The sequence below is a fragment of the Phycodurus eques genome, chromosome 17 (assembly GCF_024500275.1).
Source record: "Phycodurus eques isolate BA_2022a chromosome 17, UOR_Pequ_1.1, whole genome shotgun sequence".
Classification (NCBI taxonomy): domain Eukaryota; kingdom Metazoa; phylum Chordata; class Actinopteri; order Syngnathiformes; family Syngnathidae; genus Phycodurus; species Phycodurus eques.
This window is the reverse complement of record NC_084541.1, coordinates 19,893,864-19,914,943: the sequence shown is the minus strand read 5'-3', so window position 1 is coordinate 19,914,943 and position 21,080 is coordinate 19,893,864. Positions and strand designations below refer to the sequence as shown.

The following is a 21,080-nucleotide window of genomic DNA, read 5'->3' as shown; positions in this document are numbered from 1 at the left end:
TTCAATATCTTGTCTTTGTAGTGTATTCAATTAAATATAGGTTGAACATGATTTGCAAATCATTGTACTTTTTTTTAAATTTTATGTTTAACACAACGTCCCAACTTCATTGGAATCGGGATTGTACAATAAATTAATTAAACCTTTATTTTGAGATAAACACATAAAAAACTAATGGCGACCAGTTGAGGGTGTACCCCGCCTCTCGCCCGAAGACAGCTGGAATGGACTCCAGCACGCGCGCGACCCGCATGAGGATAAGCGGTACAGAAAATGGATGGATGGAACTATTAAAAAAAGGAATAAATACATGCATTCAAACAAATGCAATGCAACAAGTATTATAGGACTCTTGATAATGTAACTGTTCGGTGGGCCGGATTAAAGATCAGAACCGGTACTTGCTTATTCACGATTAACGAAGGTAACGGGGGACACTGTACGTTAGGGAAAAAAAAAATAATAATAATTTCGCCAATGCCGAACGAACAGCATGCAGTGCGCCGCTTTATTTGTGTGCAGTTCTAAACCACTGTAACCAGAATAAAAGAAGGTCACATTTTTGATCCGGATCTTGTAATTAGATCTCATTTGATGGCACATGTTTATACTGTACGTATGTCGAGTATGGCATATTTTAGGCCGACTCACAATGACACCTTTCCTGTAGGTCTGAAGCCCCCCAAAAAGTCGCTTCCCCTTTAAGCGGAAGAGGTCAACGCGGACACAAGGGAACGCATATTTCAGATGACAAAAGGGAAGGGCAAGGAAATAAAATATTAACAGAAAACGGATTATGGTTTAAAGCCAGAATGCCTGCTCATTATTGGAGGTATATGACAGAACTTTGAACTTCATGCTGATTACTTGACAACAGTAGAAAATTTACTTTAGATAAGATACAGACTAAAACCATTAAAAAAAAAAAGAATCATGTTTTGGTCCTTACAGTTATTTGCATTACAGAAAATACTGGTTACAAATTCCCAAAAGATACTCTATAATATCTGCGTCTTTTTTGCACAATTCCACATTCTTCTTTGGATAAAGAGAAAGTTTTATTGAATGTATTTTTTCGTTATAACATTGTGGTATTGGGAAACTTATTTGAATGGACAGCACTGTAGTATGTCAATAAAGTATTTGAAAAGAACAGACATTATTGTTAAATCTATATGCTCCAGTAGAAAAAAACAATATTTGCCTAGCCGCCAATTTCAATGAATCTTTTGTGTTTCCTACTTGTTAATGCTTAACCAGCGCTAAAATAGACACTTTCTGCCTCCTATAAATCACAGCGCAACTGCTCTTTACAGGTTTGAGTGTACAGTATGCTCAGTCCTCTATTCAATCTCCTTAATTTATTAGTATTTGCTCATCGAACTTGAAATAACCTCTCAGAAATCACAAGCTAACAATTGCTCAAAAGGGGTACAGAGCCAAGATCAAGTTCATCATGACGTCACATCAATTCCCTTCACTGAGTAGACTGAAATATTTGCCTTATTTATTGATCTTATTTGTTGTTGTTGTAATTTTGACTATAAAGGCTTCAATGTAAGCTCTGCACTCTATTTGGTCTACTTACTTTATTAGTATTTGCTCATTGAAAATTATAAGCTACCAGTTGCTGATAAAAGGAGGGAAACAAAATTATGTTCATGACCAAATGTCATCTAAATTCATAACGAATTTTTTTTTTTTTCCCTCCAATTTCCCAACACCTCTCTTTGGTTGACTTCTTTTGCAGAGCCCAGTTTATTTTAATTTGGACTATAATGCCTAATTGTCCTGTGAATTGTGTTTCAAAAAAATTGTAATAAAAATTGGGAGACCAACAAAAGACTGCAAATCTGAACAGTGCCAAAGAATCCCAGTTCATTTTAAAAGTATTGTATTTGCATGACACGAAGCTGTGTAATGTATTTTGCAAGATCTCACCTCTGCTATATCAAAAGGGGAAAAAAAAAAAAAAAAAAAAAGTTCCTTGTATGCTTACATTTCTGTGGTAACGCGCCAGCACGTGAAATGTAATCAATTTTGGGCGGGAATAGCAGACATATCATGTAGCTCCAGGCGACAAATCAATGTTCAAATTAGTCTCAGTTTGTTTGAGTGCATGAGAGGAAAAAAAAAAAAAAGAAGAAAGAAAAAAACCTGCGTGCACGCCAAAATGTACATCAGATTCAGAAGTTGCCATTAGAGCTCCTTAAGAGGCAATGTCCTGGCTGATTAGATAGAGGACCTGACTTGTCAAGAACATTATTTCCAAAATGAGGGACATTATTGAAATTACAGCACTTGCTTTTGGTTTTCTAAGCTGGATCATGGTTATTGTATCATTGCAAGACCAGTATTGGAAAGAATCCACCACAGAAGGCAGCGTCATTACAACCTCCACAATCTATGAGAACTTGTGGATGTCTTGTGCTAGTGATTCGACTGGGATCTATAACTGCCGTGACTTTCCATCCCTGTTTGCCCTCCCAGGTAAGTAAAGTACTTTTTAAAAAAAGACTAATTTGGTGTTAAAAACGGTGATTGTACTTTAACTGCCCAAGCTTCTACACACATTATTACACTTGCAAAGTACAGTACCAGAGCGCTGATGATTCAGCTGTATGTTATAGCTGAGTGTGCATTTTCTTTTTAAACATCATCAAGAGTGCTGCTTGATAGTATTCCTTAAAAAAAAAAAAAAAAAAAAAAAAAAAAAAGAGCAATATACTCTATTCAAAATATACCTATATAATAAACTAAAATGGCATAAAGACAAAACTGTTGTGTAATTTTTTTTAAATAAGAACAGCAACTTATTTGCTTGTGAAGCGCATTTCACCTCCAAAGTTCACTGAAGAGGAATTAGCTATTTATTAGTTTTGGATGTACAGTTTATGCAAAGGTGATTTTTTTTCCCCCCTGGCATTATTATTATTTCCTTAATTTGCACACATAACAGATTGCTGAAATGAACATTTGGTCCACATTGTTTTTAATTTCACATTAGACTGCAAACAGCTCCTTTCCCCAATATTATCAATTTGATCAAAATCAACATATCCATTTTATTCAATATAATGAAACTATGCATTTTTTGTTTTTATTGTAAAAAAAATAAAAATAAAATAATAAAATAAAAAATTCTGTTCATCAATTTTTGTGAATGGCACATTTATATACTGCTAACATCATTGGGTACATGGGGACTATGTTATCGAAACGAACATCAATAACCTTTTGAATCCAGTTGCTTCATAAAGACAAGTGAACATTTATCTCCCTAAATCCACAAATACTCCAATCCCAAATCTTTAAACTGCAGTTTCTACAGGACGCGAGTAAAAATTTAAGCCGTGAAAAACGCTTGCCGACAGACAGACAAGTCCATTTTCTTCGCAAAGCAAATCGCCGTTTTATTTTATTTTTCTGGGTAAGCGGGCGGGCGCGTGCTGCTGATGCACCCGCGCCCGTCGCCACCAAGGACGTTCCCATCATCCCTCAGGCGGAGGAGCCCGATCGGGACGTGGATCCCTTCAGTCATGACTGCGATTTATCGACAGTGTTCAAAGCGACTGTCAGAAGGTGACAAATAACTCTGAGTCTATAGACGCTAGTCAGCAGGTGCCGAGGTCCAACCTCAATTCCCTTAAGTTGGGTAAACACGTGGACGTTTGAAAAGGATTAAGTAGATGTGCCAATAATAGGGGAATTCGTAAGTGGCCTGCCTCGAATGAATCATTAATTTGGAGGTTTCTGTAGCATCCTAGCTGAAGGGTTGCTGGGAAATAGTCGAATGACACAGAGAACGCTGGGCTGCAGAAAAACAACAGGTTTTTTTCTTCCTGGAGATAGTTTGGCCACGGGACATTTGTAAGAAGTCTTCGTCTTTCTGGAGACCGCTGAGACAGGCCGAACAAATTGCGGCGTTATGAATCCCGTAGTGGAAGCGTTTGCCTTCTTCCTGGGCTTTCTGGGATGGCTGATGGTCGGGATCGCCCTTCCGAATCGCTACTGGAGAGTGTCGACGGTGGACGGTAACGTTATCACCACGTCCACCATCTACGAGAATCTCTGGATGTCCTGCGCCACCGACTCGACGGGAGTTCACAACTGCCGCGATTTTCCGTCGTTGCTCGCACTAAGCGGTATGTGCCTGAAACTTTGGACTACTTCATCTGGTTGAAAAACAAGTACAGTTGGAGAAAGTAGCGTAGGAGCAGTGCAGCACGTAAAATAGCGCACGCAAAGAGTATTTTCTGCAACATTTCAGCGGTGGTGATCAGAGTTCTTGAGCTGTTTTTCGCCATTGACCACAGAGTCATCTGCATGTCTTTGAAAACAGCCACGTGACTCTCCAGGTGATGCTCTTCGGTAAACAGCGGGTAATATAAGACGGGTAGTATAAAAATACAACGAGATGAAAGGCGATAAATGACAACCACCCCAGTAAACGGAGCATAAAAACAACTGAAAAGTTTCTTCACCGCCTCCAGCTCATAACCGTCAGACAGAAATGGTCAACGGTGTGCTTACATGACATTATTGTTTTCACGAAGATGATTGCACGGTTTTGCCCACTGAATACTACTCGATGGTTGAAAAAAGGAATACTTACTTTGCTTGTATTGCGGCTGAAGTTGAGTGGCATTACACTCACTTTTCCCAAGACTTTCATTGTCATTGCTTAAAGATTAATTTCACGACTAATGAGAGACGCAAGCAAGAAATCAAATGTTCGCTATTGGGCATCAAACATATCTGTCAAATCAACTCCCACTAATATAATTCTGAAATGTTTACTGTATTACCAAGGTGGAAAGGCAATATCTTTTCTCGACAGGTTCCAACGTAACATTTCTACTGCTCACAGCGTATCCATATGGAATCTGGGGACTGCGATCCAATTAAGCAGTCCTCAAATTATTTCTTTATTGGGCTTGGTGCTCTCTGAAGGCTTTTTCTGTTAGTGTGTTGCATCAAAGACGATTGTTCATATTTACTTATTTCCTGTTTGTTTGTGCAGGGTACTTACAAGCCTCTCGAGCACTAATGATTGCCGCAATTGTGTTCGGGACGTTGGGGCTCGTGGGAACTCTGGTTGGAATGCAGTGCTCGAAGATCGGAGGAGACAACTACTTTCTGAAGGGGAGGATTGCCGCAATTGGAGGGGTGTTCTTCCTGCTACAGGGTACGTACAAAAATGATAAATCATTTGGATGAATAACGCCAGCGCATACTTCTGCAAAAGCCAAGAGTCCCAATTTGGAACAAATTGTACACTTCCACTTCCTGAATTCTGCCCTTGGTGTGTACAGAAATTGTGGAGGGGGGGGGGGGGAGTCTTGATCCACACAAACCTCGTTTTCCTATGCCCCACCCTCTCCACAAGGTTTAGTGGAAATAGGTGAAGTGGGGTTTGCGCAATCGCACTTAGTCAAAAACACATCTACGGGGGCTGAAAACAAATCCTTGGCGAAGGTATAACAACAAGCTCGACTAATTGTTTTGCAGTAGATTTCAATAACTTCCACAGTACAATTTGAACTTTCAACTTTATTATAACCCACGGCGCCTGAAAAGCTAACATGCCAGATACGCTAATGTGTGTATACGGGAGACAGGTTATCTTAAAGTGGATGACCAGCTCAAAGGGTTATCGTACGACTTGTACACAAAAATCTCGTCTTACCAAGCGTCCGTGCAGGGTCGAAATAGGCCAAGCCGCGTAAAATACTCAAATTGATGCAGTGGCGATGGTCAGAAGCATTTCTGTTCGCCTGTGCAGCTAGAATTGCACCTTATGCAGTATAACCATCACCTTATATTCACATATTATCGAACTAACTCAGGATTAGCCTTTACGAAGTGGAAGCAAGCAAATGCAGTTGCCAATCATGTGAATCTGTTCTCAACACAATCATTACTACAGAGTTGTTTTCACCAATTACTCAGCACATGAAAGGTTGAAATACGCATTTTCCAGTTTCCGTTTTCAGAATCATATCATGCGAACAAATGACTAAAACAATACTATTTTTTTTATTTTTTTTATTTACACTATACGCAATTTAAAATGGACCTGCACCTTTGAAGTTTGCAGTCCAGATAGCAATCACTTAACAAATCGTTAGCCTAATAGCAAAATTGCCCAAGTCATTTTCAACACACTATCACAATAGCAATTGAAAAAAACTTGCAATGTGCTTGCTTATAATTGTGTTTGTGTAGACTGTCAGACATCCATCCGGGTCATGGAAATCCTCAAAATCTGAATGGAGGCAACTGGACTTTTCTTTGTTGACTTTGATCTGTTTTCCAAAAATGACATGGGCAATTCTGGTATAAAGTTAACAAAATGTTTCGAACGCTGCCTCTATATAAGATGAGAAATTCTTCTAGGCATGTGCACCATGATTGCTGTGTCTTGGTATGCAGCCAACATCACACAGGAGTTCTTTGACCAGTTCTACGCAGGGACAAAGTAAGTGCGCGTACGTGACGGAGTTTGAAGGACAACGTGACGCAGATGGGATCGTTTAGTTCAATGTCGCTGCGGCACAGGTACGAGATCGGAGAAGGTTTGTACATCGGCTGGTCCTCGGCCGTACTCGCCCTGTGTGGAGGCGGATGTCTGATATGCGCGTGCAGTTTTCATGAGCCAGGTGAAAAAAGGTACGCATCAAAAGAAAACTTCGCCCGAGTATAGCCAGAGAGCATACTGCATGTCGAAGCACATCTTCCTGTTCCTCTCCTAGGCCTTATCCATACCAGCCGTCCTCCAGGGGACGCGCGCTGTCCACTACATCCCGGTCTGCCCCCAGCAACTACGGAAGAAATGCGTACGTGTGACAAGTTACCGGCAAGCAAGGAGAGTTGAACTCAAAACCGCACTTTCAACAGGAAGACGTGATCAAATATTGAAAGTCGCAGCTGAATCGGAAACTTTTTGGGTTTTTTCCCCTTTAACTCCTTTTGAACTATAACTTGTAACATTTATGCATTGTGATCTTTATTCCAATATAGTACTGTATGTATAACAGGACAATAGAGCAGTAAAGATAACAGTATCTTTAGAGCAATGACAACATGATCAGTGCTTGAATACAAAGACTTTTGTGCATTAGCAACATTATTGAAACAATAGCGAGATGCAGTTAGAAATAGCTGTTGTCCCACCCAGCAAGTGATTTTGCTAAGACATGATCAGGATCATAACAAAATCATTAACTTTGTAGTTTTTTTTTTTTTTTTAAAGTAGAAAGGGTGTGAGGTCATGACATATTTTACAATCCATCTCTTCCAGCTGTTGTGATAGGATATATATATCCTGCCTTAATGCATGTTATCCCAACAACGCTAACATAACAAGGCTCCGCCCCCCAAACGACAACAACAATTAGAATCATTGTGAATTTTATGTATTTGGGAAAACATATTTATGGCATATCGCTTTCATGTGGGGGAATACACTTGTGCTTCTGTAATTCGTATTGTTTTATATACAAATAAAAGATTTTTGCAGTAATGCTGGTGAGTAACACTGATTTCTACCCAATGGCTATGAATATATAATAAAGTGTGTGGGCCACCTCAGCAAGTCTATTTGGTGTTGATGCCCCCTGTGGGAAAGACGTAAAATCACAACTGGGTTTGTTTACAAACAAAACAAAACAAATCAACGACATCAACATCATTATCTGTACCAAGTCGATGAAGTTTCAACTTGCTCCTTCCTTCTCAAAATCGTAAAACATCGACAGCTCCCTGATAATGAAATAGTTTGCATTAAAGCGCTCTACGGTGCCAGTTGTTTTCTCGTTTTTATGACAAGCGGTCGAATGAATTCTTAAGCACTTTAAGATCGGTTAGAGTTGAGAAAAAGGAGAAAAACAAGGTCAAAGTCTTTTTTAACACGGGGAATATTTATTGTAGAATTTTGAAATACATACTTCTACCGATACGATACAAAACTCAAATTACATTTTGATAATCATAAATAATCACATCACAGGTATGAGAAAACCGTGTACAGGAGAACAGGAAATGTATGGTCTGTTTTATGGTATGATATGGGCAGAAAATGAATCCATTTTAATTCTTGGGGGCACCGTTTCCCAAATCCTCCAGGTTTTGTTTATCAAAACGAATTAAGTGCAAACCTTCTGTGACAGTGAGATCTTGAGCTCCTCTGGTAGCATAGAAGTCCCGTGACGGAGTGTTCCAGTCCAACACGCTCAACTGCAAGAGCGCGCACTGTTTCTCTTTGGTCACCTGCACAAACATGGCAGCGCTTGCTTTAGATCCACCGTGCACAAGTCGACGTATAGTTAGTCCGAAGCAGCCTTACCTTAGCAACGTTGCTCAGTAAACCTTTTCCAATGCCAAATCCTGATGAGGACATCATGAAACTGATGAGGCAGAAAACGCAATCCGAACTACACTCTCAATATAAAATGCTATTGTTGTACATTTCAGGGTACAACGTCTTGTCTTTGTGGTAGCTGCAGCCTTACAATCGTGGCTTATAAAATGCCATCATACCTTGTGAACTGTTGACATTTTTGGTATTTCTATGATTTCATGTGATTCGTCATAGTTCGAAAGCGGAAGGAAAATGCTTCACGGTTTTCATACCTTTTACATTTACAAATCTGTCAAGTGTGGCAAAAGAAATGTCAAAGTATGACGGACATTGAAAAGGTACAGTCAGCCACGTTAGAGGTGAATAATTAGCCCTAGGGGATACATTCCACCTTGAAGGAGAGAAATAGACTTGTCCACCATTTCTGAGAGTGTGGTTAATATTAACTCACAAAACTGCAAACCGTATCTTACCTCGGAATTCACGCATCACATACAAATCCTCCAAATGCACCGCGCGTCCCTTCCGTGTGCTGTATGTGTAAAAGTAAAGGGCGTATCCAACAGTGGTGAATCCTGATGGGACATGAATGAATGACCGCGATCGTCAAAAATAGGAAAATTCAAACTGCAAGGCTGGCGTTGACGAATGGACATACAAAGTATTTGAAGAAGTACAGTATGATGTGATGCAAAATAAACATCCTTCTTCTGCTTGCTTTTGCTGTGAGGCAGATGTGGAACACGTGGTCACAGCATGCGCCATTTAAAAAAAAAAAAAAAAAAAAAAAGCAATAACGATAATAATAATAATAATAATAAATCAACCAACTAAGTGATTGTTAAATCTTACATGCTGTGTTGAACTTTTTTTTTTTTTTTTTTTAAACTTTGTAGATAATTCAGCCAAACAATACCAGGATATTCTGACTCTGGCAACATGTATCCCAACTATATTTCTCCACACATAAAATATTTCTGCGGCAGTGGACGGATGGATGGATGGATGGATGGCTATGAATCTAACGCTTCATACAAACACCAGTATAACGCGGATACATGAACAACCATACAAATATTTTACCTTCTTTAGATGTATTCTCTTCTGGTACCTCTGCGATGAGACATCCGAAGCAGGGATTCGGGCAGAAACCATCACGTTCCAAGTCTAAATGAAACATAAAAAGCATAGTTCACCTGAAAAGTATATGCGCAGAGTACTGTAATTGGGAGAATAGCAATGATGGTTTAAAACGGGGTACACACATACCGGCCTAGTGCCACAAGGCATCCACGCCGTGACGTCATTTGTCCGCGACGAAAATGACGTTGCAGATAGCTGTAATTCCGTTTCGACGAGGCGAAATCGAATTACGGATATCTACATCTGCCGTATCGACTATTCAAAACGTAATCACAACTAGAAAATTAGCATTGAACTCGCGGCACTTATCGCTCTCAAAATTAAGAATATTGTCTGTAATGTATCAATATTTTGTTTTGAAACCATTTTTATTACCTTCCTGTGATATTTTCACTTGATCGGACATCTTTTCATACAGTGCCAACTCCTGAAAAACAAAATTCATTTAAAAAAAAATATTATTATTATTTTTTTGTATCGATCTACTTCTACTGCGGTCCTATCAGCAATGAACGTACAACGCTCACCACTATCATCCGCAATAAGTCTTTGCAGTCTTCTTTCGTCGCATCACGTATTTTGAAGTTCATGTTTGCAGCAGCAGCAGCACAAGTCACGTGGAGCGCACTTGAAACGTTCCGCTCACATGAAAACGCTTCAATAAGACTTCCGTGTTACAGACAGGAAGTGGCCATAGTATATCCGTGCACCTTGCGTCCTTACAAAATAAAATTTAAACTTGATGATATTTTTTCCGGTCTTATTATCTTATTAGAGTAGTATTAGGGAAGAAATATTTACATGTGATGTAGTTTTTATTAAAAATTAACTTTAGTTTTGACATGCAAATTGTTGCCACACCAGAAAGGTTCGGTATCATGTTATAACGTCATGGATTTTAACGTGATATGTTTCAAACCAAATTAAACGTTTCAGTGTGATATGTTTTATACGTTCACGTTTTAACGTGATAATATCTTTTTCTCTGGTGTGGCAGAGAAAAAAATACGCTTCCGTACTAAAATATATAAAATACCGTATTATTTATTTTTGTCTTGCAATGTAAATTTGTTTTACCGTACGTCTTTAAAACGACATAATTAACGTTGGCGTCTTCTAACTACATTTCCCACAATTCTTTTGTGCCAGCAGGCCGGAAGTTGGACGTTTATTGACAACATGGCTGCTTCTCTGGTCGAGGATTTGAAGAAAATTGGAATTTGACAGCGGCCACCGGATGTATACTCGCACGCCATTTCCATGTCTGAAGTGTACAGTGCGGATCTATTTGAATGAAGGGACCTGTCGACCCGCGGGATGGTGTCAGTGAGCTGAGGAAACGTTCTGACTAAACCCGTCATGTCGTTTTTCAAGCGGAAAGGTGAGGAAGCTCCCGCTCAGCTACAGCGTCAACTGTAGCTAGCTGATAGGAAAAGACGGCGGGAGAGAAAACATAGAACTTATGACAATTTAACTATGACTGTTATTTAGTCAAAGCTAATACAGTAGTTTCTTGGTTTCCCGAATGACTGCAGTGCGGCTCACGTAGTGGGGTTTAAATGGAATCGTCCGAGTAACCTCCCCATCATCATTGCCTGACAAAGCAACTACTGCACAGGGCGATCAGGAATTAAAACACAAATAAAAACACTGATATCTTAATAGTAACATAGTTAACGTTCTTAAAAAAACAAACCAACACTCATCTGTACCCGGAATGGAGTCACTCTGTCATATTTACTACAAATTGATGATCATATATTAAAAAAAAATAAAATAAATCACACCCAGGAATATTTTACAGTGTTATGAAGAAACATTTAAAAGGTTTCCATAAATAAATAGTAAACAAGGATCAAAAAGGCCCTACTCAACAAGTCAAACATTTCTGTACAACACCCCCAACTACTCCCTGTTTACAAGAATTACTGTATTGTATTACAATTATCTCGGTTCTCTCTTCCAGTGTATTGGTGGATAAGACACACTCAAGGGAAAAAGAGTAATACAGCGACATCCAAAACTGTAGTACGGTTGGTTGTGTGTGTTCAGGAAATCACGCTCCGATGGCGAGAGGAAATTTAGATTTTCCCCATAGGCTAGAGGGATTAAAATCAGATGACTCAGCCAGTCGAGCATAGGGAGGAAATGTGAAGACCTCTCAGTTATAGATGGTGACCACAGTGGCTTTTAGGAAGTGGCTGTTTTCTTGGGGACGTTATTTGAAGGCACAGGCAGAGCGTTTGAGCTCATCGTGCGCTACATTAGTTTAGGCAAATCCATCGGTCACAAGAAAGAATAGACCAACTCCACTTTCATTTTAAATGTACGTACAGAAAACATGGTCGCATTCCCCACTTGTTGTTTTCCTGACGTATTACAGTTTTCCTTTTGTACGATTTAGCGCTCAACAGAACATCGCGCGGGATGTCACGCTTGACATCAATCTTGTAAGACTTCGGCTCAGTAAGCAGTTAAAGGTTTAACTCCACAAGCATGTCTTGCCTTAACTTTGGAATTTTGTGGGTTTTATTTTTTGCAATGCACCAGGGTACCGCTGACGGCAAAGATGAGAAATGAGACGGTGGCATTTTAACTGTAACACGAACTTATCGTGAGTCTTCGCGACATAGACAAATAAATGGTATGCATCGCTGTCCCGAATGCTCTATCAAATGTGACCAGAGCAGCAAAGGTTGACAATAATAGCGGTAATTAGAGAGGAAGAATGGTGTGTATGCAACAAAGTCAGCTCTCTTGAGTATTATTGTAAAAAAAACTCTCCTCCCAAGCATAGGTCGTAACTTGTAAGGTCTTTCACGTTCAAGTACAGCTTCCCTGTTTCCATTGCTCCGCAGTAAATGGTTTGTTTGCATTCCTTACCGTATTTCGCTTTCCTGTTGGAATTAGATAACTCGGGTCAAGTTACCTAGTTGTTAGTGTTTTTGAAGACACCACGACCACACTTCCACTGTCCTCCATTTGCTGGTCTCGCCCTTAATTGCGAATGGAAATGCTCCTCCTGTTACAGCAATTCTCTTGTCTTTCTCCCTGCAGCCAAAAGCAAAGAACCTGAGAGAGCAACTGACACAAAAGTCAACAGAGGTGAGTTCATCATGACATTACTTTTGTGAGCATAAACGACGGAGGGACGGAATGCATGGAAACAGGCTGTAAGTGAAAGTTGTTCGCAATGCCTTTGGAAACTCTTCGCCAGTTGAAGATGTTCGATACATGTTTGTGCTCTGTCCGAACTGAGATTGTAAAAAGATTACAAATTTGAAATATTTTAGATTTGAAAATTGACCGGTAGCAGTCAAAGAAAATGTCTTCTCAAACACGAACACGCTCCCGGAAGGCCTCTCAATGGATATAATAGGGTCTCTTTATAGTGTGGATTATTACCTATAGCGGCCGCATCTAAAACGAGTCCGCCTCTGTACATGTGGGTTCACTGTAAATATTTATTCACACAAGTCAGCCGGATGATGTCATATGATGCACACCACAAAGTGGTAAATGCCCTTCCGTTCTTTCCGAATTTTCCCGTTCAATGTTCTGTGAATTCCTCATTCAAAGGTCTAGCCAGCTCTCGCTCTCCATCGCTGCCACCGAAGAACAACCATGCCATACAGGAAGCTGCGGGGCCCAGCCACGTGGCCATCAACGCCATCTCCGCCAACATGGACTCCTTCGCCCGTGGTCGCACGGCCATCCTCAAGAAGCAGCCGAGCCACATGGAAGCTGCGCACTTTGGTGATCTCGGTACGAACCGTGAATTCTTATACTGTTCATAGAGGCTGCGACTGGCAATTTCTATATGGAAAAAAACATATTTTTTTTACGGAAAGTAACTGCTGAAATAAAACAGCAGCTAGTGATCAGTTGCCGATCAACCAAATTGCTCGTGTCGCCTGGTAAAATTTGCAGGGCCAAATGAGAACTATGGAGGAACTGCTAAGGTCTAACACAGTCTATTTGTTCGGATTTGGAATTAACTGTGAATAAGATGTTTCAGGGTTGAACTCCTATCATCATCAAAGTTAACTAAGTACTAAGTATACTGGCAATTGGTTGTTTTATCATTCTGTGCCATACAAATGAAGTGAAAATGTGATATTTCTCCCGTGGGGTGATCCAACCAGTAAGTTTTAACTTTCTGTTTTGAAGTGATAGGTTGTCCCAGACGACCTGGAATGACTGAAATGTCCACTTTCAATAAACGTGGCCTTCTATCTGCTTTGTAGTCCTCAGCCGCGTTCTTGTGATTTCATCCCCTCGGAATGCAAGACGGCATTCAAGCAATCTCTATTTATTCACGACATAGAAACGTTAGGCGCTAGTACGTCATCTCTACTGGCACATGGCAACAAAACGTTCCATGTCACTATTTTAGAGTTCAGTGTGAGCTGCAGAGGTTACATGGCGCAGCGCACACTCGTCAGTGCTCTGGCCCACATGACGCCTTTCAAGCCTTCAGGAACGTTACAAAACACTAGTTGACTTGAAATTCGGCTCACTCGGGACTACATGTTCAGCTACAATGAGAAAGCCAAATGCGGGAAATGCATATTTAATAATGAATGTTGGAAGCTGTCAAAATGTGCTGCTAAGTAGATTAATTCCTTTTCTAATCACTGCAAAAATACATGTCATAGTATAATATGAATGTCTGTATAAAATACTCAACTACTTCACGTGACCACTGACGGTAATAAACTTGGTATTATATTCTTGTTTTGAATTACAAATTTCTACCAATAAGACCAAAACCATTTTTTTGCCTATTTTTTACAGACAAAATAATGTGTTTTACTCATGTTAACAAACATCATTTAATGTACACCAGTGACTGAACTACAGGTACACATCAATAAATGAGAATATTGTAGAAAAGGTCATTTATTTCAATATTTCCATTTACAAATGTCAAACTCAGATATATATATATATTATATGCGTTCACTAAACACCTAAGAAAATGCTTTTCAGAAGGCTATAATCTTTATAATTTCATTTCAATCATTTTGATTGTTTCTTATATGCGTTTCTTATTTGGGTTTTCCTTAGCTGTAAGGTATAATTATAAAAATTATATATAAAAAAATAATAAAATCATTGCATATTTTGTCCCTCTGTGTCTCGTGAATTTCACTTTTTGAATTAAAGTGCCAAACTGAGGACACTCTTTTAAAGGATCAATGAAGATTTCAAATACAAAATAATTGCATTCTCCATGATATTACATTTATTGAGATGCACCCGTAGATATGAAATAGCAATTTTAAAGCATCTGCACGTTTTTGTTTAATACACTCCCCCTCCCCTGTTTTCCATATATTGTTTACACTTGTTTTTAATTATTTGTTTTTGTTCTCCAATGAACTTGCGAGAATGCCTTTTGAAATTGAAAAAAGGGGTTTCTCTGTAATCTACACTATCTATGCCTACCACAAATTTTATTTTTTTATTATTATTATTTTTTTTTGGTGCGTTGCAGGTCATTCCAGTGTGAACTATCAGCCCCAGGAGACCCGCTCCCGACTCTCCAAGACAGTGGACCAAGTGCTTCGGGACAATGTGGCGATCCCCCATTACATGAGTTATACGGCGCGTCAGGGCGCTGACTACCTGGTTCGCTTCTGGCTGGATGCCGAGAGTTTCCGGTCCAGCAGCTGGTCACGGGTCCGAGCGCACAGCCTCAACTCTGTCAAACACAGCTCCTTGGCTGAACCCGTCTCCGGCTTCACGGGGAGCTCTGAGGCGCCGGAGCTCGGGCAACGCAATTCCCTCGAGCTGGACTGGAACAGCACAGGAGACTCGCCGCAGCCCGAGCAGCGGCACCCGTCCGGCACAGAAGCGGGCCTGAGACCCGGCACCCCGCGAGCCGAAACTCCCGGCAGGCAGCCTCCTTCCAGGACGGGTACCGCTTCCAAAGTGGGGTCAAACAGCACCCTGCGAGATCTCTCGGACAAACTCATGAGAAGTAAGTCAGCTTAGCCCCCGACTACGTTCACGTCCTTCCATCTTTGAGATTTCGTACGCCTTGCCTCACGGTGAGCTGCTCGATCCTGCGTGGAGATGGAGGCTGCCTCTTAGCAAATGTTCAACCACAATGCCACTCAATATAACACAATCCTCCACCAATTAACTCTCTACAAACTTGGCCAAGGATCTCGTACTTTTTGCACTTGAAAGTCATTTAATATTCATTCCATCATTTTCATGTTCTGACTGACTACCAAACACTTCTCCGCTGTACATTTAGGATCCTTCAAATGCATTGCGGGAGCACGTCGGAATGGTGGCGAGCATGGCTGCCTGCTTTCAAATCTCTGTGTAGAGTTTGCATGTTCTCTCTGTGCTTCTGTTGATTTCTTGTGTTTCCCAAATACTGTACATGCTTCTTAGCTTAATTGAAGACTCCAAATTATCCATCGGTAGGAATGGTTATTTGTCTGTACGTGCCCTGTGATGGACTGGCAAGCGTTCCAAAGTGAGCCAGCCTCTCGCCTCAAGTCAGCTGGGATCGGCTGCGGTTACTTCCTCCCTACCCGAATCAAGACAAGCGCTATAGAAAATGGATAAATGTTAAATAATTGCGCATTCACACTACCTTGCTAAAATTTCATGATGAAGGATATTTGCTTGAGTGCTCCCTGCTGCTAAGTATAGTTTGGTGACTTTATAGAGAAAAAAAAAAACCAAAGACATAAAATAATTCTTCAGGGTGTTTCGTTTTAGGTATCGAAAAAGATGCGGTGACCATCTTCACCAAGTACGTTTCTCCGGATGCTGTGAGGCCCATCCCCATCACAGAACAGATCCGAAATGATATCGTTGGTAAGCTAGACTTGCCCGATAAGTAAAATGATCCGCACATTCATGTTTCTCTGATAAGAGTATTTGTTGCATCATTTACGATGCTTGACCTTGTACATCCTGAGTAGTAGAGATAACTTCTAACTTTCTTCCTGTCCTTTCTGTGTTTAGCGAAGATTTGCGGAGAGGATGGCATGGTGGACCCAAATTGCTTTGTCATTGCACAGTCAGTCATCTTCACCATCTTAGAGCAACAGTGAGTTTCTACTGGAATGAATAGTCACACAGCCTTGGGTATAGTTTGGTGTGTGCGATTATAGTTTAACCTATTACTGTAAATATATTCCTAGGTACTTTATTGAATTCCTACGGAGTCATCATTTCTGTAAATACCAGATTGAAGTGTTGACGAGCGGCTCGGTGTTCCTGGCTGACATCTTGTTCTGCGAGTCAGCGCTCTTCTACTTCTCTGAGGTGAGTCGGCCCGACGGTTGCCAAATCGTCACCGTGTGTTTTGTTCCAGAAGAAAAAAAAGTGCCGGTACTTGTTGGCTGTAGTCCCCTTTGAATCCATAACTATACATTATAACCATACACAATACATGATTATTTCTTACATGCGAATGTATACACTCACAATAAGCAGCTAAGTGCCCTGAGTCATCTTCGATCTCAAAGATAGATGAAAAAAAAATACAAAATCTATCGACAGTGAAATAAAGGAGTTGCATGAAACAAGCAGAAATGCATCTTCATGCCATAACCATAATGCAATTTCGAGATTGAAATGTACATATACAGTACAAACTGCCTGTTCACCGGTTTTGCTTTGATTGTGTCGTTCTGTATCAGAAAAATCAGGACAATTTTAGCAATATTGTTTAATGTTGTAAAAAAAAAAAATGGACTGAGTTAATGAGCACTCCTGAAAACCAGCAGCAATAAGATTATCCAAACATCTTTCTCTAGTCAGCACTGTTTGAATTTCTTGTTCCACTGGCATTCATCTTTGTAATAACAGATCTGCTCTTGCATAATGCATTGCATCACTTCCTGTTTTACTTGATTGTGTGTGTGTAACAAAACATACTGACAGTGACAGAACGTCATCATTGGCATTCCATACACACAAAAAACCCTGCTCAATGCTCTTTAGAATTCACCATCATTTGTTAGGTTTAGATGATACGAAGGTCAGGTCTGCATACACAAGCCTTCCTTGTTAGTGACGAAACAAACCACACAAAGTTTCAGTGAAATGTTCTGTTCTTCTTTAACTTTGCAGTACATGGAAAAGGAGGAGGCGATGAATGTACTGCAGTTCTGGCTCGCGGCTGACAACTTCCAAAATCAGCTCGCAGCTAAGAAGGGCCAGTATGACGGCCAGGAGGCCCAAAATGACGCCATGATCCTTTACGACAAGTAGGTGTTGTACTTAGTCTGCAATGTTATTACACAAACTTGTGATTGGTAAAGTTTGAGTTGCATTTCCAAGCTATTTATGGTTATTAAAAGACTCTAGGAGGAGGATGAAAAAGCACATTCATTGACTAACAAGCTCAAAGTTGTGGATTTGCTGTATTCTTTTTCCCCACGCTGCTTCTGAAAGAAAAATGATCTTCTGCATTTCTTAGGTATTTCTCACTCCAAGCTACGAACCCTCTGGGATTCGGCGACTCGGTACGCATGGAGATCGAGTCGAACATTTGCCGAGAGGGGGGGCCTCTCCCCGACTGTTTTACCACTCCACTTAGACAAGCCTGGACCACCATGGAGAAGGTACGGGAGAAGGCCCTGGGGAACCCGCTTTCATACACACACGCACAAAAAAAAAAATGACATTGGGTTTCATGGTCGTTTCGTTGTTCCTGAGTCAGGGCGCTTTTTGATTGGCTCCGTTCCGCCATCACTCGGGGAGACGTCGGCACTCCAGAGACCAAGCAATTAAAAAGTCCTTTTTCAATACGATATCCCTTTAAAGAGCCCCCCTTGTTGTGCATGTGTCTATATAGGTCTATATGCCAGGCTTCCTGTCTAGTAACCTTTACTACAAATATCTGAGTGACCTCCTCAATTCGGTGCGGGCGGACGAGTTTGTGAATGTCAACACTCCGGGTCCGGGCGGGCCGGCGGACAACGAGCGCTCAAGTTCAAGTGCCAGCGAGGCCTCGCTGACGCAGGTGAACCCCAACCTTCACTTATATCCTCAAATACCCTGGGGCTGGGGGGACGTTTGATGACATTTACAAATCTCCTTTGGTCTTTTTAGTGTCTTTGTCAATGCCAAAGGCTTTGAGGGGAGGTTAAGGCAATGTTACTTGGAGAGCTGTAACATCATTATAATTTTTTTTTTTTTATCTCTATGGCAGTCTGGTGCCAAAAAGGCAGCGATAAAAATCTTGAAAAATTTCGATGAGGCCATAACGGTGGACGTTGCCAGTCTTGATCCCGAATCTTTGTACCAGAGGCCATATGCTGGGTGAGTGTTTTCGCTTGCAGATTGTAGTTATACTATTGTATACATTGCTTGTAGCACATTTTTTCAAATGTCCTTTCACTGTGACGTTTTTTCCCCAGTAGGCGTATACAATGCCACCTTTTCACTAGTTCACTAGTAGTTAAGTCCCATGAATCCTGACTTTTTCTTTTTGTCATCACAAGAAGACATCTGATCATTACAACAACCCACATGGGCATACGTTGGTACAATGCATGATGGGTAAATCATTCCTGCCTCTCTTCCCCCAAAGTTCTCATCACTTTGCAGCAACACCAGTCGCGATTCACGTAGAGCACGTTAGATGACACTAGATGATTTTTTCCATTGTTTACAGAGCCCTCATCAAAATCCAGGGGCCACACAGCTGCCTGTACAGTGATTATAAAAAGTTAGCACACCTCTTGAAATGCATTTTTTAAACTGAAAACCGAGGCCACAATGTATTGCTTCCAAATTGTCAATACATATATATTTTCAAAGCAAGAATGCTTAGGCTCTTTGCAAAGATGTTTTCATTTTCTTTAATTACTGTATTGAGTCTTTATGGTTTGGAGGCATGACAATATAGTTTTACCATGGTTGAGCTCACAGTTTTGCTGTTTATTCGAGAACATTTCAAAATAACCGCATTTGTCCTTTACATCAGACTCATGGAGATGTCTTTTACTGAACTCCAACCCTTATTTTTCAGAAGGATGACATTCGGGAGAGTGAATGAGTTGGGCCAATTTATCAGGGAGGCAGAACCAGAACCAGACGTGAAGAAATCTAAAGGTACGCTGCACTGCTACCCGCTTTGCGCCACCTCACAAAGAATATTACGTCCAGTGAAAACATGAACATTTGTCAAACAGAACACATTTTATGCTTCTTGCGATGTTGCATCCTTGTCAAGGTCCTCGTCTGTTCCTATTTAGGCTCCATGTTTTCACAAGCAATGAAGAAATGGGTCCAAGGCAACTCAAATGAGGTAAGAAAAATTCTCATGACTTCGTTCATAACAGTGCATATTCAAATCCGCCTTGACATCACGTCGCATCTGCGACAATGCATTTCGTGAGAAGCGAAGAATGGAAGGGGCTCTAATGATGAATGAAAATGAATGTTCTTTAATTCTTAACTGAAGGCTCAGGAGGAAATGGCCTGGCAGATTGCTAAAATGATTGTCAACGATGTTGTGCAGTCAAACCACGACAGTCCTGGCAAGTCCACCAAGGTATTTAATAAAATAGATCTCAAAAAAATCTAATAAAAACCTCACTCATCACGTTCCCCTTCAGTTGCGTAAGACGATCCTTGTTTTGTACGTCGTGTTTTGTCCCCATGCAGTTATGACCCAGAGAGGACTGTCCCCTGCAGATGCCGGTCACTGACTACACGTGGTTTACCCCGCAACAAACTGAAACCGCATTGTTCAACTCCATAACACGTGAAGGTGTCCAGTGATCCGTTGACGTGAAGGCAAGCCCTTGCATCACATGACAGGAAGTCTTTCAAACTCAGTCTGGTTTGCACAAAGACAAAGCATGTCCGTCAGGACTACAACCAAATTATTGCAGACTCTCGTCGTGTAGTCTCGTCTCGGACTGACGAATGATGTCACGCGGACTGAATTATGCTCGTTTCCTCACCACACTCATCCCCACGCCTTTTTTTTATGACCATTCCTTGTTTTTAGAAGACATTCTCTCTTAAAAGATCGCCAAATCAACAGTTCGGAGTGTTACCCCTTTTACACATGCACACGCTCCCTTGATCCTGCCTGTCCAATGGTGAGTTACTTACGTGAGCTATCGTAGACAATTATTTGTAGAGTATCTGCAAATGACAATGAAATAGAGGATGATCTTGTTAAACCTCTTCGCACCTTTACAGAGCGTAGAATAAAAACTCCCTAATGAATTGAAATGCTCCAGTTGTGATGGAAAACTCCATGTTATAAATGGTATACATCTACATATGTATAATATAGACTGGTTCATCCCACATATACATGTTAGTACTCGTTTTTTTTTTTTGTGTGTGTGTATGCATCTCAGAAACAACTGGAAATGTGCTCAATGAATCAACCTTTTTTTTTTTTTTTCTTTTCTTCTTTTTGAGCCTGACTGAGGTGTGGAAAAGAACCAGAAAGGTGTGTTGGTACCATGTACCACTAATGTTTTCGGATATGTATGTACACCTAATCTAAATCTATTTAAATTGTGTTTAATTTAAACACATGTAATATAAAAAGCTCTTGTCTCTGCTCCTT

General features: G+C 40.6%; 3 protein-coding genes across 3 annotated transcripts; 2 read left to right on the top strand and 1 right to left on the bottom strand.

Moving 5' to 3' along the window:
- Nucleotides 1-3,928: 3,928 nt before the first annotated feature.
- LOC133416212 (claudin-15-like) lies at nucleotides 3,929-7,469 on the top strand. The gene is made up of 5 exons (XM_061702967.1): nucleotides 3,929-4,145; nucleotides 5,024-5,188; nucleotides 6,400-6,481; nucleotides 6,562-6,672; nucleotides 6,756-7,469. The coding sequence occupies exons 1-5, from the start codon at nucleotides 3,929-3,931 to the stop codon at nucleotides 6,847-6,849; spliced, it is 669 nt and encodes a 222-aa protein (XP_061558951.1). The 3' UTR covers nucleotides 6,850-7,469.
- Nucleotides 7,470-7,917: 448 nt separating this feature from the next.
- Nucleotides 7,918-10,162, bottom strand: LOC133416213 (diamine acetyltransferase 1-like). Its single transcript, XM_061702969.1, has 6 exons — nucleotides 10,033-10,162; nucleotides 9,881-9,932; nucleotides 9,446-9,529; nucleotides 8,836-8,937; nucleotides 8,348-8,388; nucleotides 7,918-8,271 (listed from the first exon to the last, which is right to left on the bottom strand). The coding sequence occupies exons 1-6, from the start codon at nucleotides 10,093-10,095 to the stop codon at nucleotides 8,092-8,094; spliced, it is 522 nt and encodes a 173-aa protein (XP_061558953.1). The 5' UTR covers nucleotides 10,096-10,162; the 3' UTR covers nucleotides 7,918-8,091.
- Nucleotides 10,163-10,670: 508 nt separating this feature from the next.
- Nucleotides 10,671-21,027, top strand: akap10 (A kinase (PRKA) anchor protein 10). Its single transcript, XM_061702429.1, has 15 exons — nucleotides 10,671-10,886; nucleotides 12,563-12,610; nucleotides 13,085-13,270; nucleotides 15,006-15,491; nucleotides 16,250-16,348; nucleotides 16,499-16,583; nucleotides 16,678-16,801; nucleotides 17,612-17,748; nucleotides 17,961-18,105; nucleotides 18,339-18,506; nucleotides 18,696-18,805; nucleotides 19,518-19,600; nucleotides 19,744-19,796; nucleotides 19,953-20,042; nucleotides 20,156-21,027. Exons 1-15 carry the CDS (start codon nucleotides 10,865-10,867, stop codon nucleotides 20,159-20,161), a joined length of 1,842 nt encoding a protein of 613 aa, XP_061558413.1. The 5' UTR covers nucleotides 10,671-10,864; the 3' UTR covers nucleotides 20,162-21,027.
- Nucleotides 21,028-21,080: the final 53 nt, after the last annotated feature.

Coding starts and splice junctions, on each gene's coding strand:
- LOC133416212 (XM_061702967.1), top strand. CDS start 3,929: ATGAATCCCGTAGTGGAAGCGTTTGCCTTCTTCCTGGGCTTTCTGGGA. Junction 5,189..6,399: donor GGTGTTCTTCCTGCTACAGG/GTACGTACAAAA, acceptor AAATTCTTCTAG/GCATGTGCACCATGATTGCT. Junction 6,482..6,561: donor CAGTTCTACGCAGGGACAAA/GTAAGTGCGCGT, acceptor GCTGCGGCACAG/GTACGAGATCGGAGAAGGTT.
- LOC133416213 (XM_061702969.1), bottom strand. CDS start 10,095: ATGAACTTCAAAATACGTGATGCGACGAAAGAAGACTGCAAAGACTTA. Junction 8,389..8,835: donor TGTGATGCGTGAATTCCGAG/GTAAGATACGGT, acceptor TGTCCTCATCAG/GATTTGGCATTGGAAAAGGT. Junction 8,272..8,347: donor TACTGAGCAACGTTGCTAAG/GTAAGGCTGCTT, acceptor ATGTTTGTGCAG/GTGACCAAAGAGAAACAGTG.
- akap10 (XM_061702429.1), top strand. CDS start 10,865: ATGTCGTTTTTCAAGCGGAAAG. Junction 16,349..16,498: donor GATCCGAAATGATATCGTTG/GTAAGCTAGACT, acceptor TTCTGTGTTTAG/CGAAGATTTGCGGAGAGGAT. Junction 18,507..18,695: donor GCGAGGCCTCGCTGACGCAG/GTGAACCCCAAC, acceptor TCTCTATGGCAG/TCTGGTGCCAAAAAGGCAGC.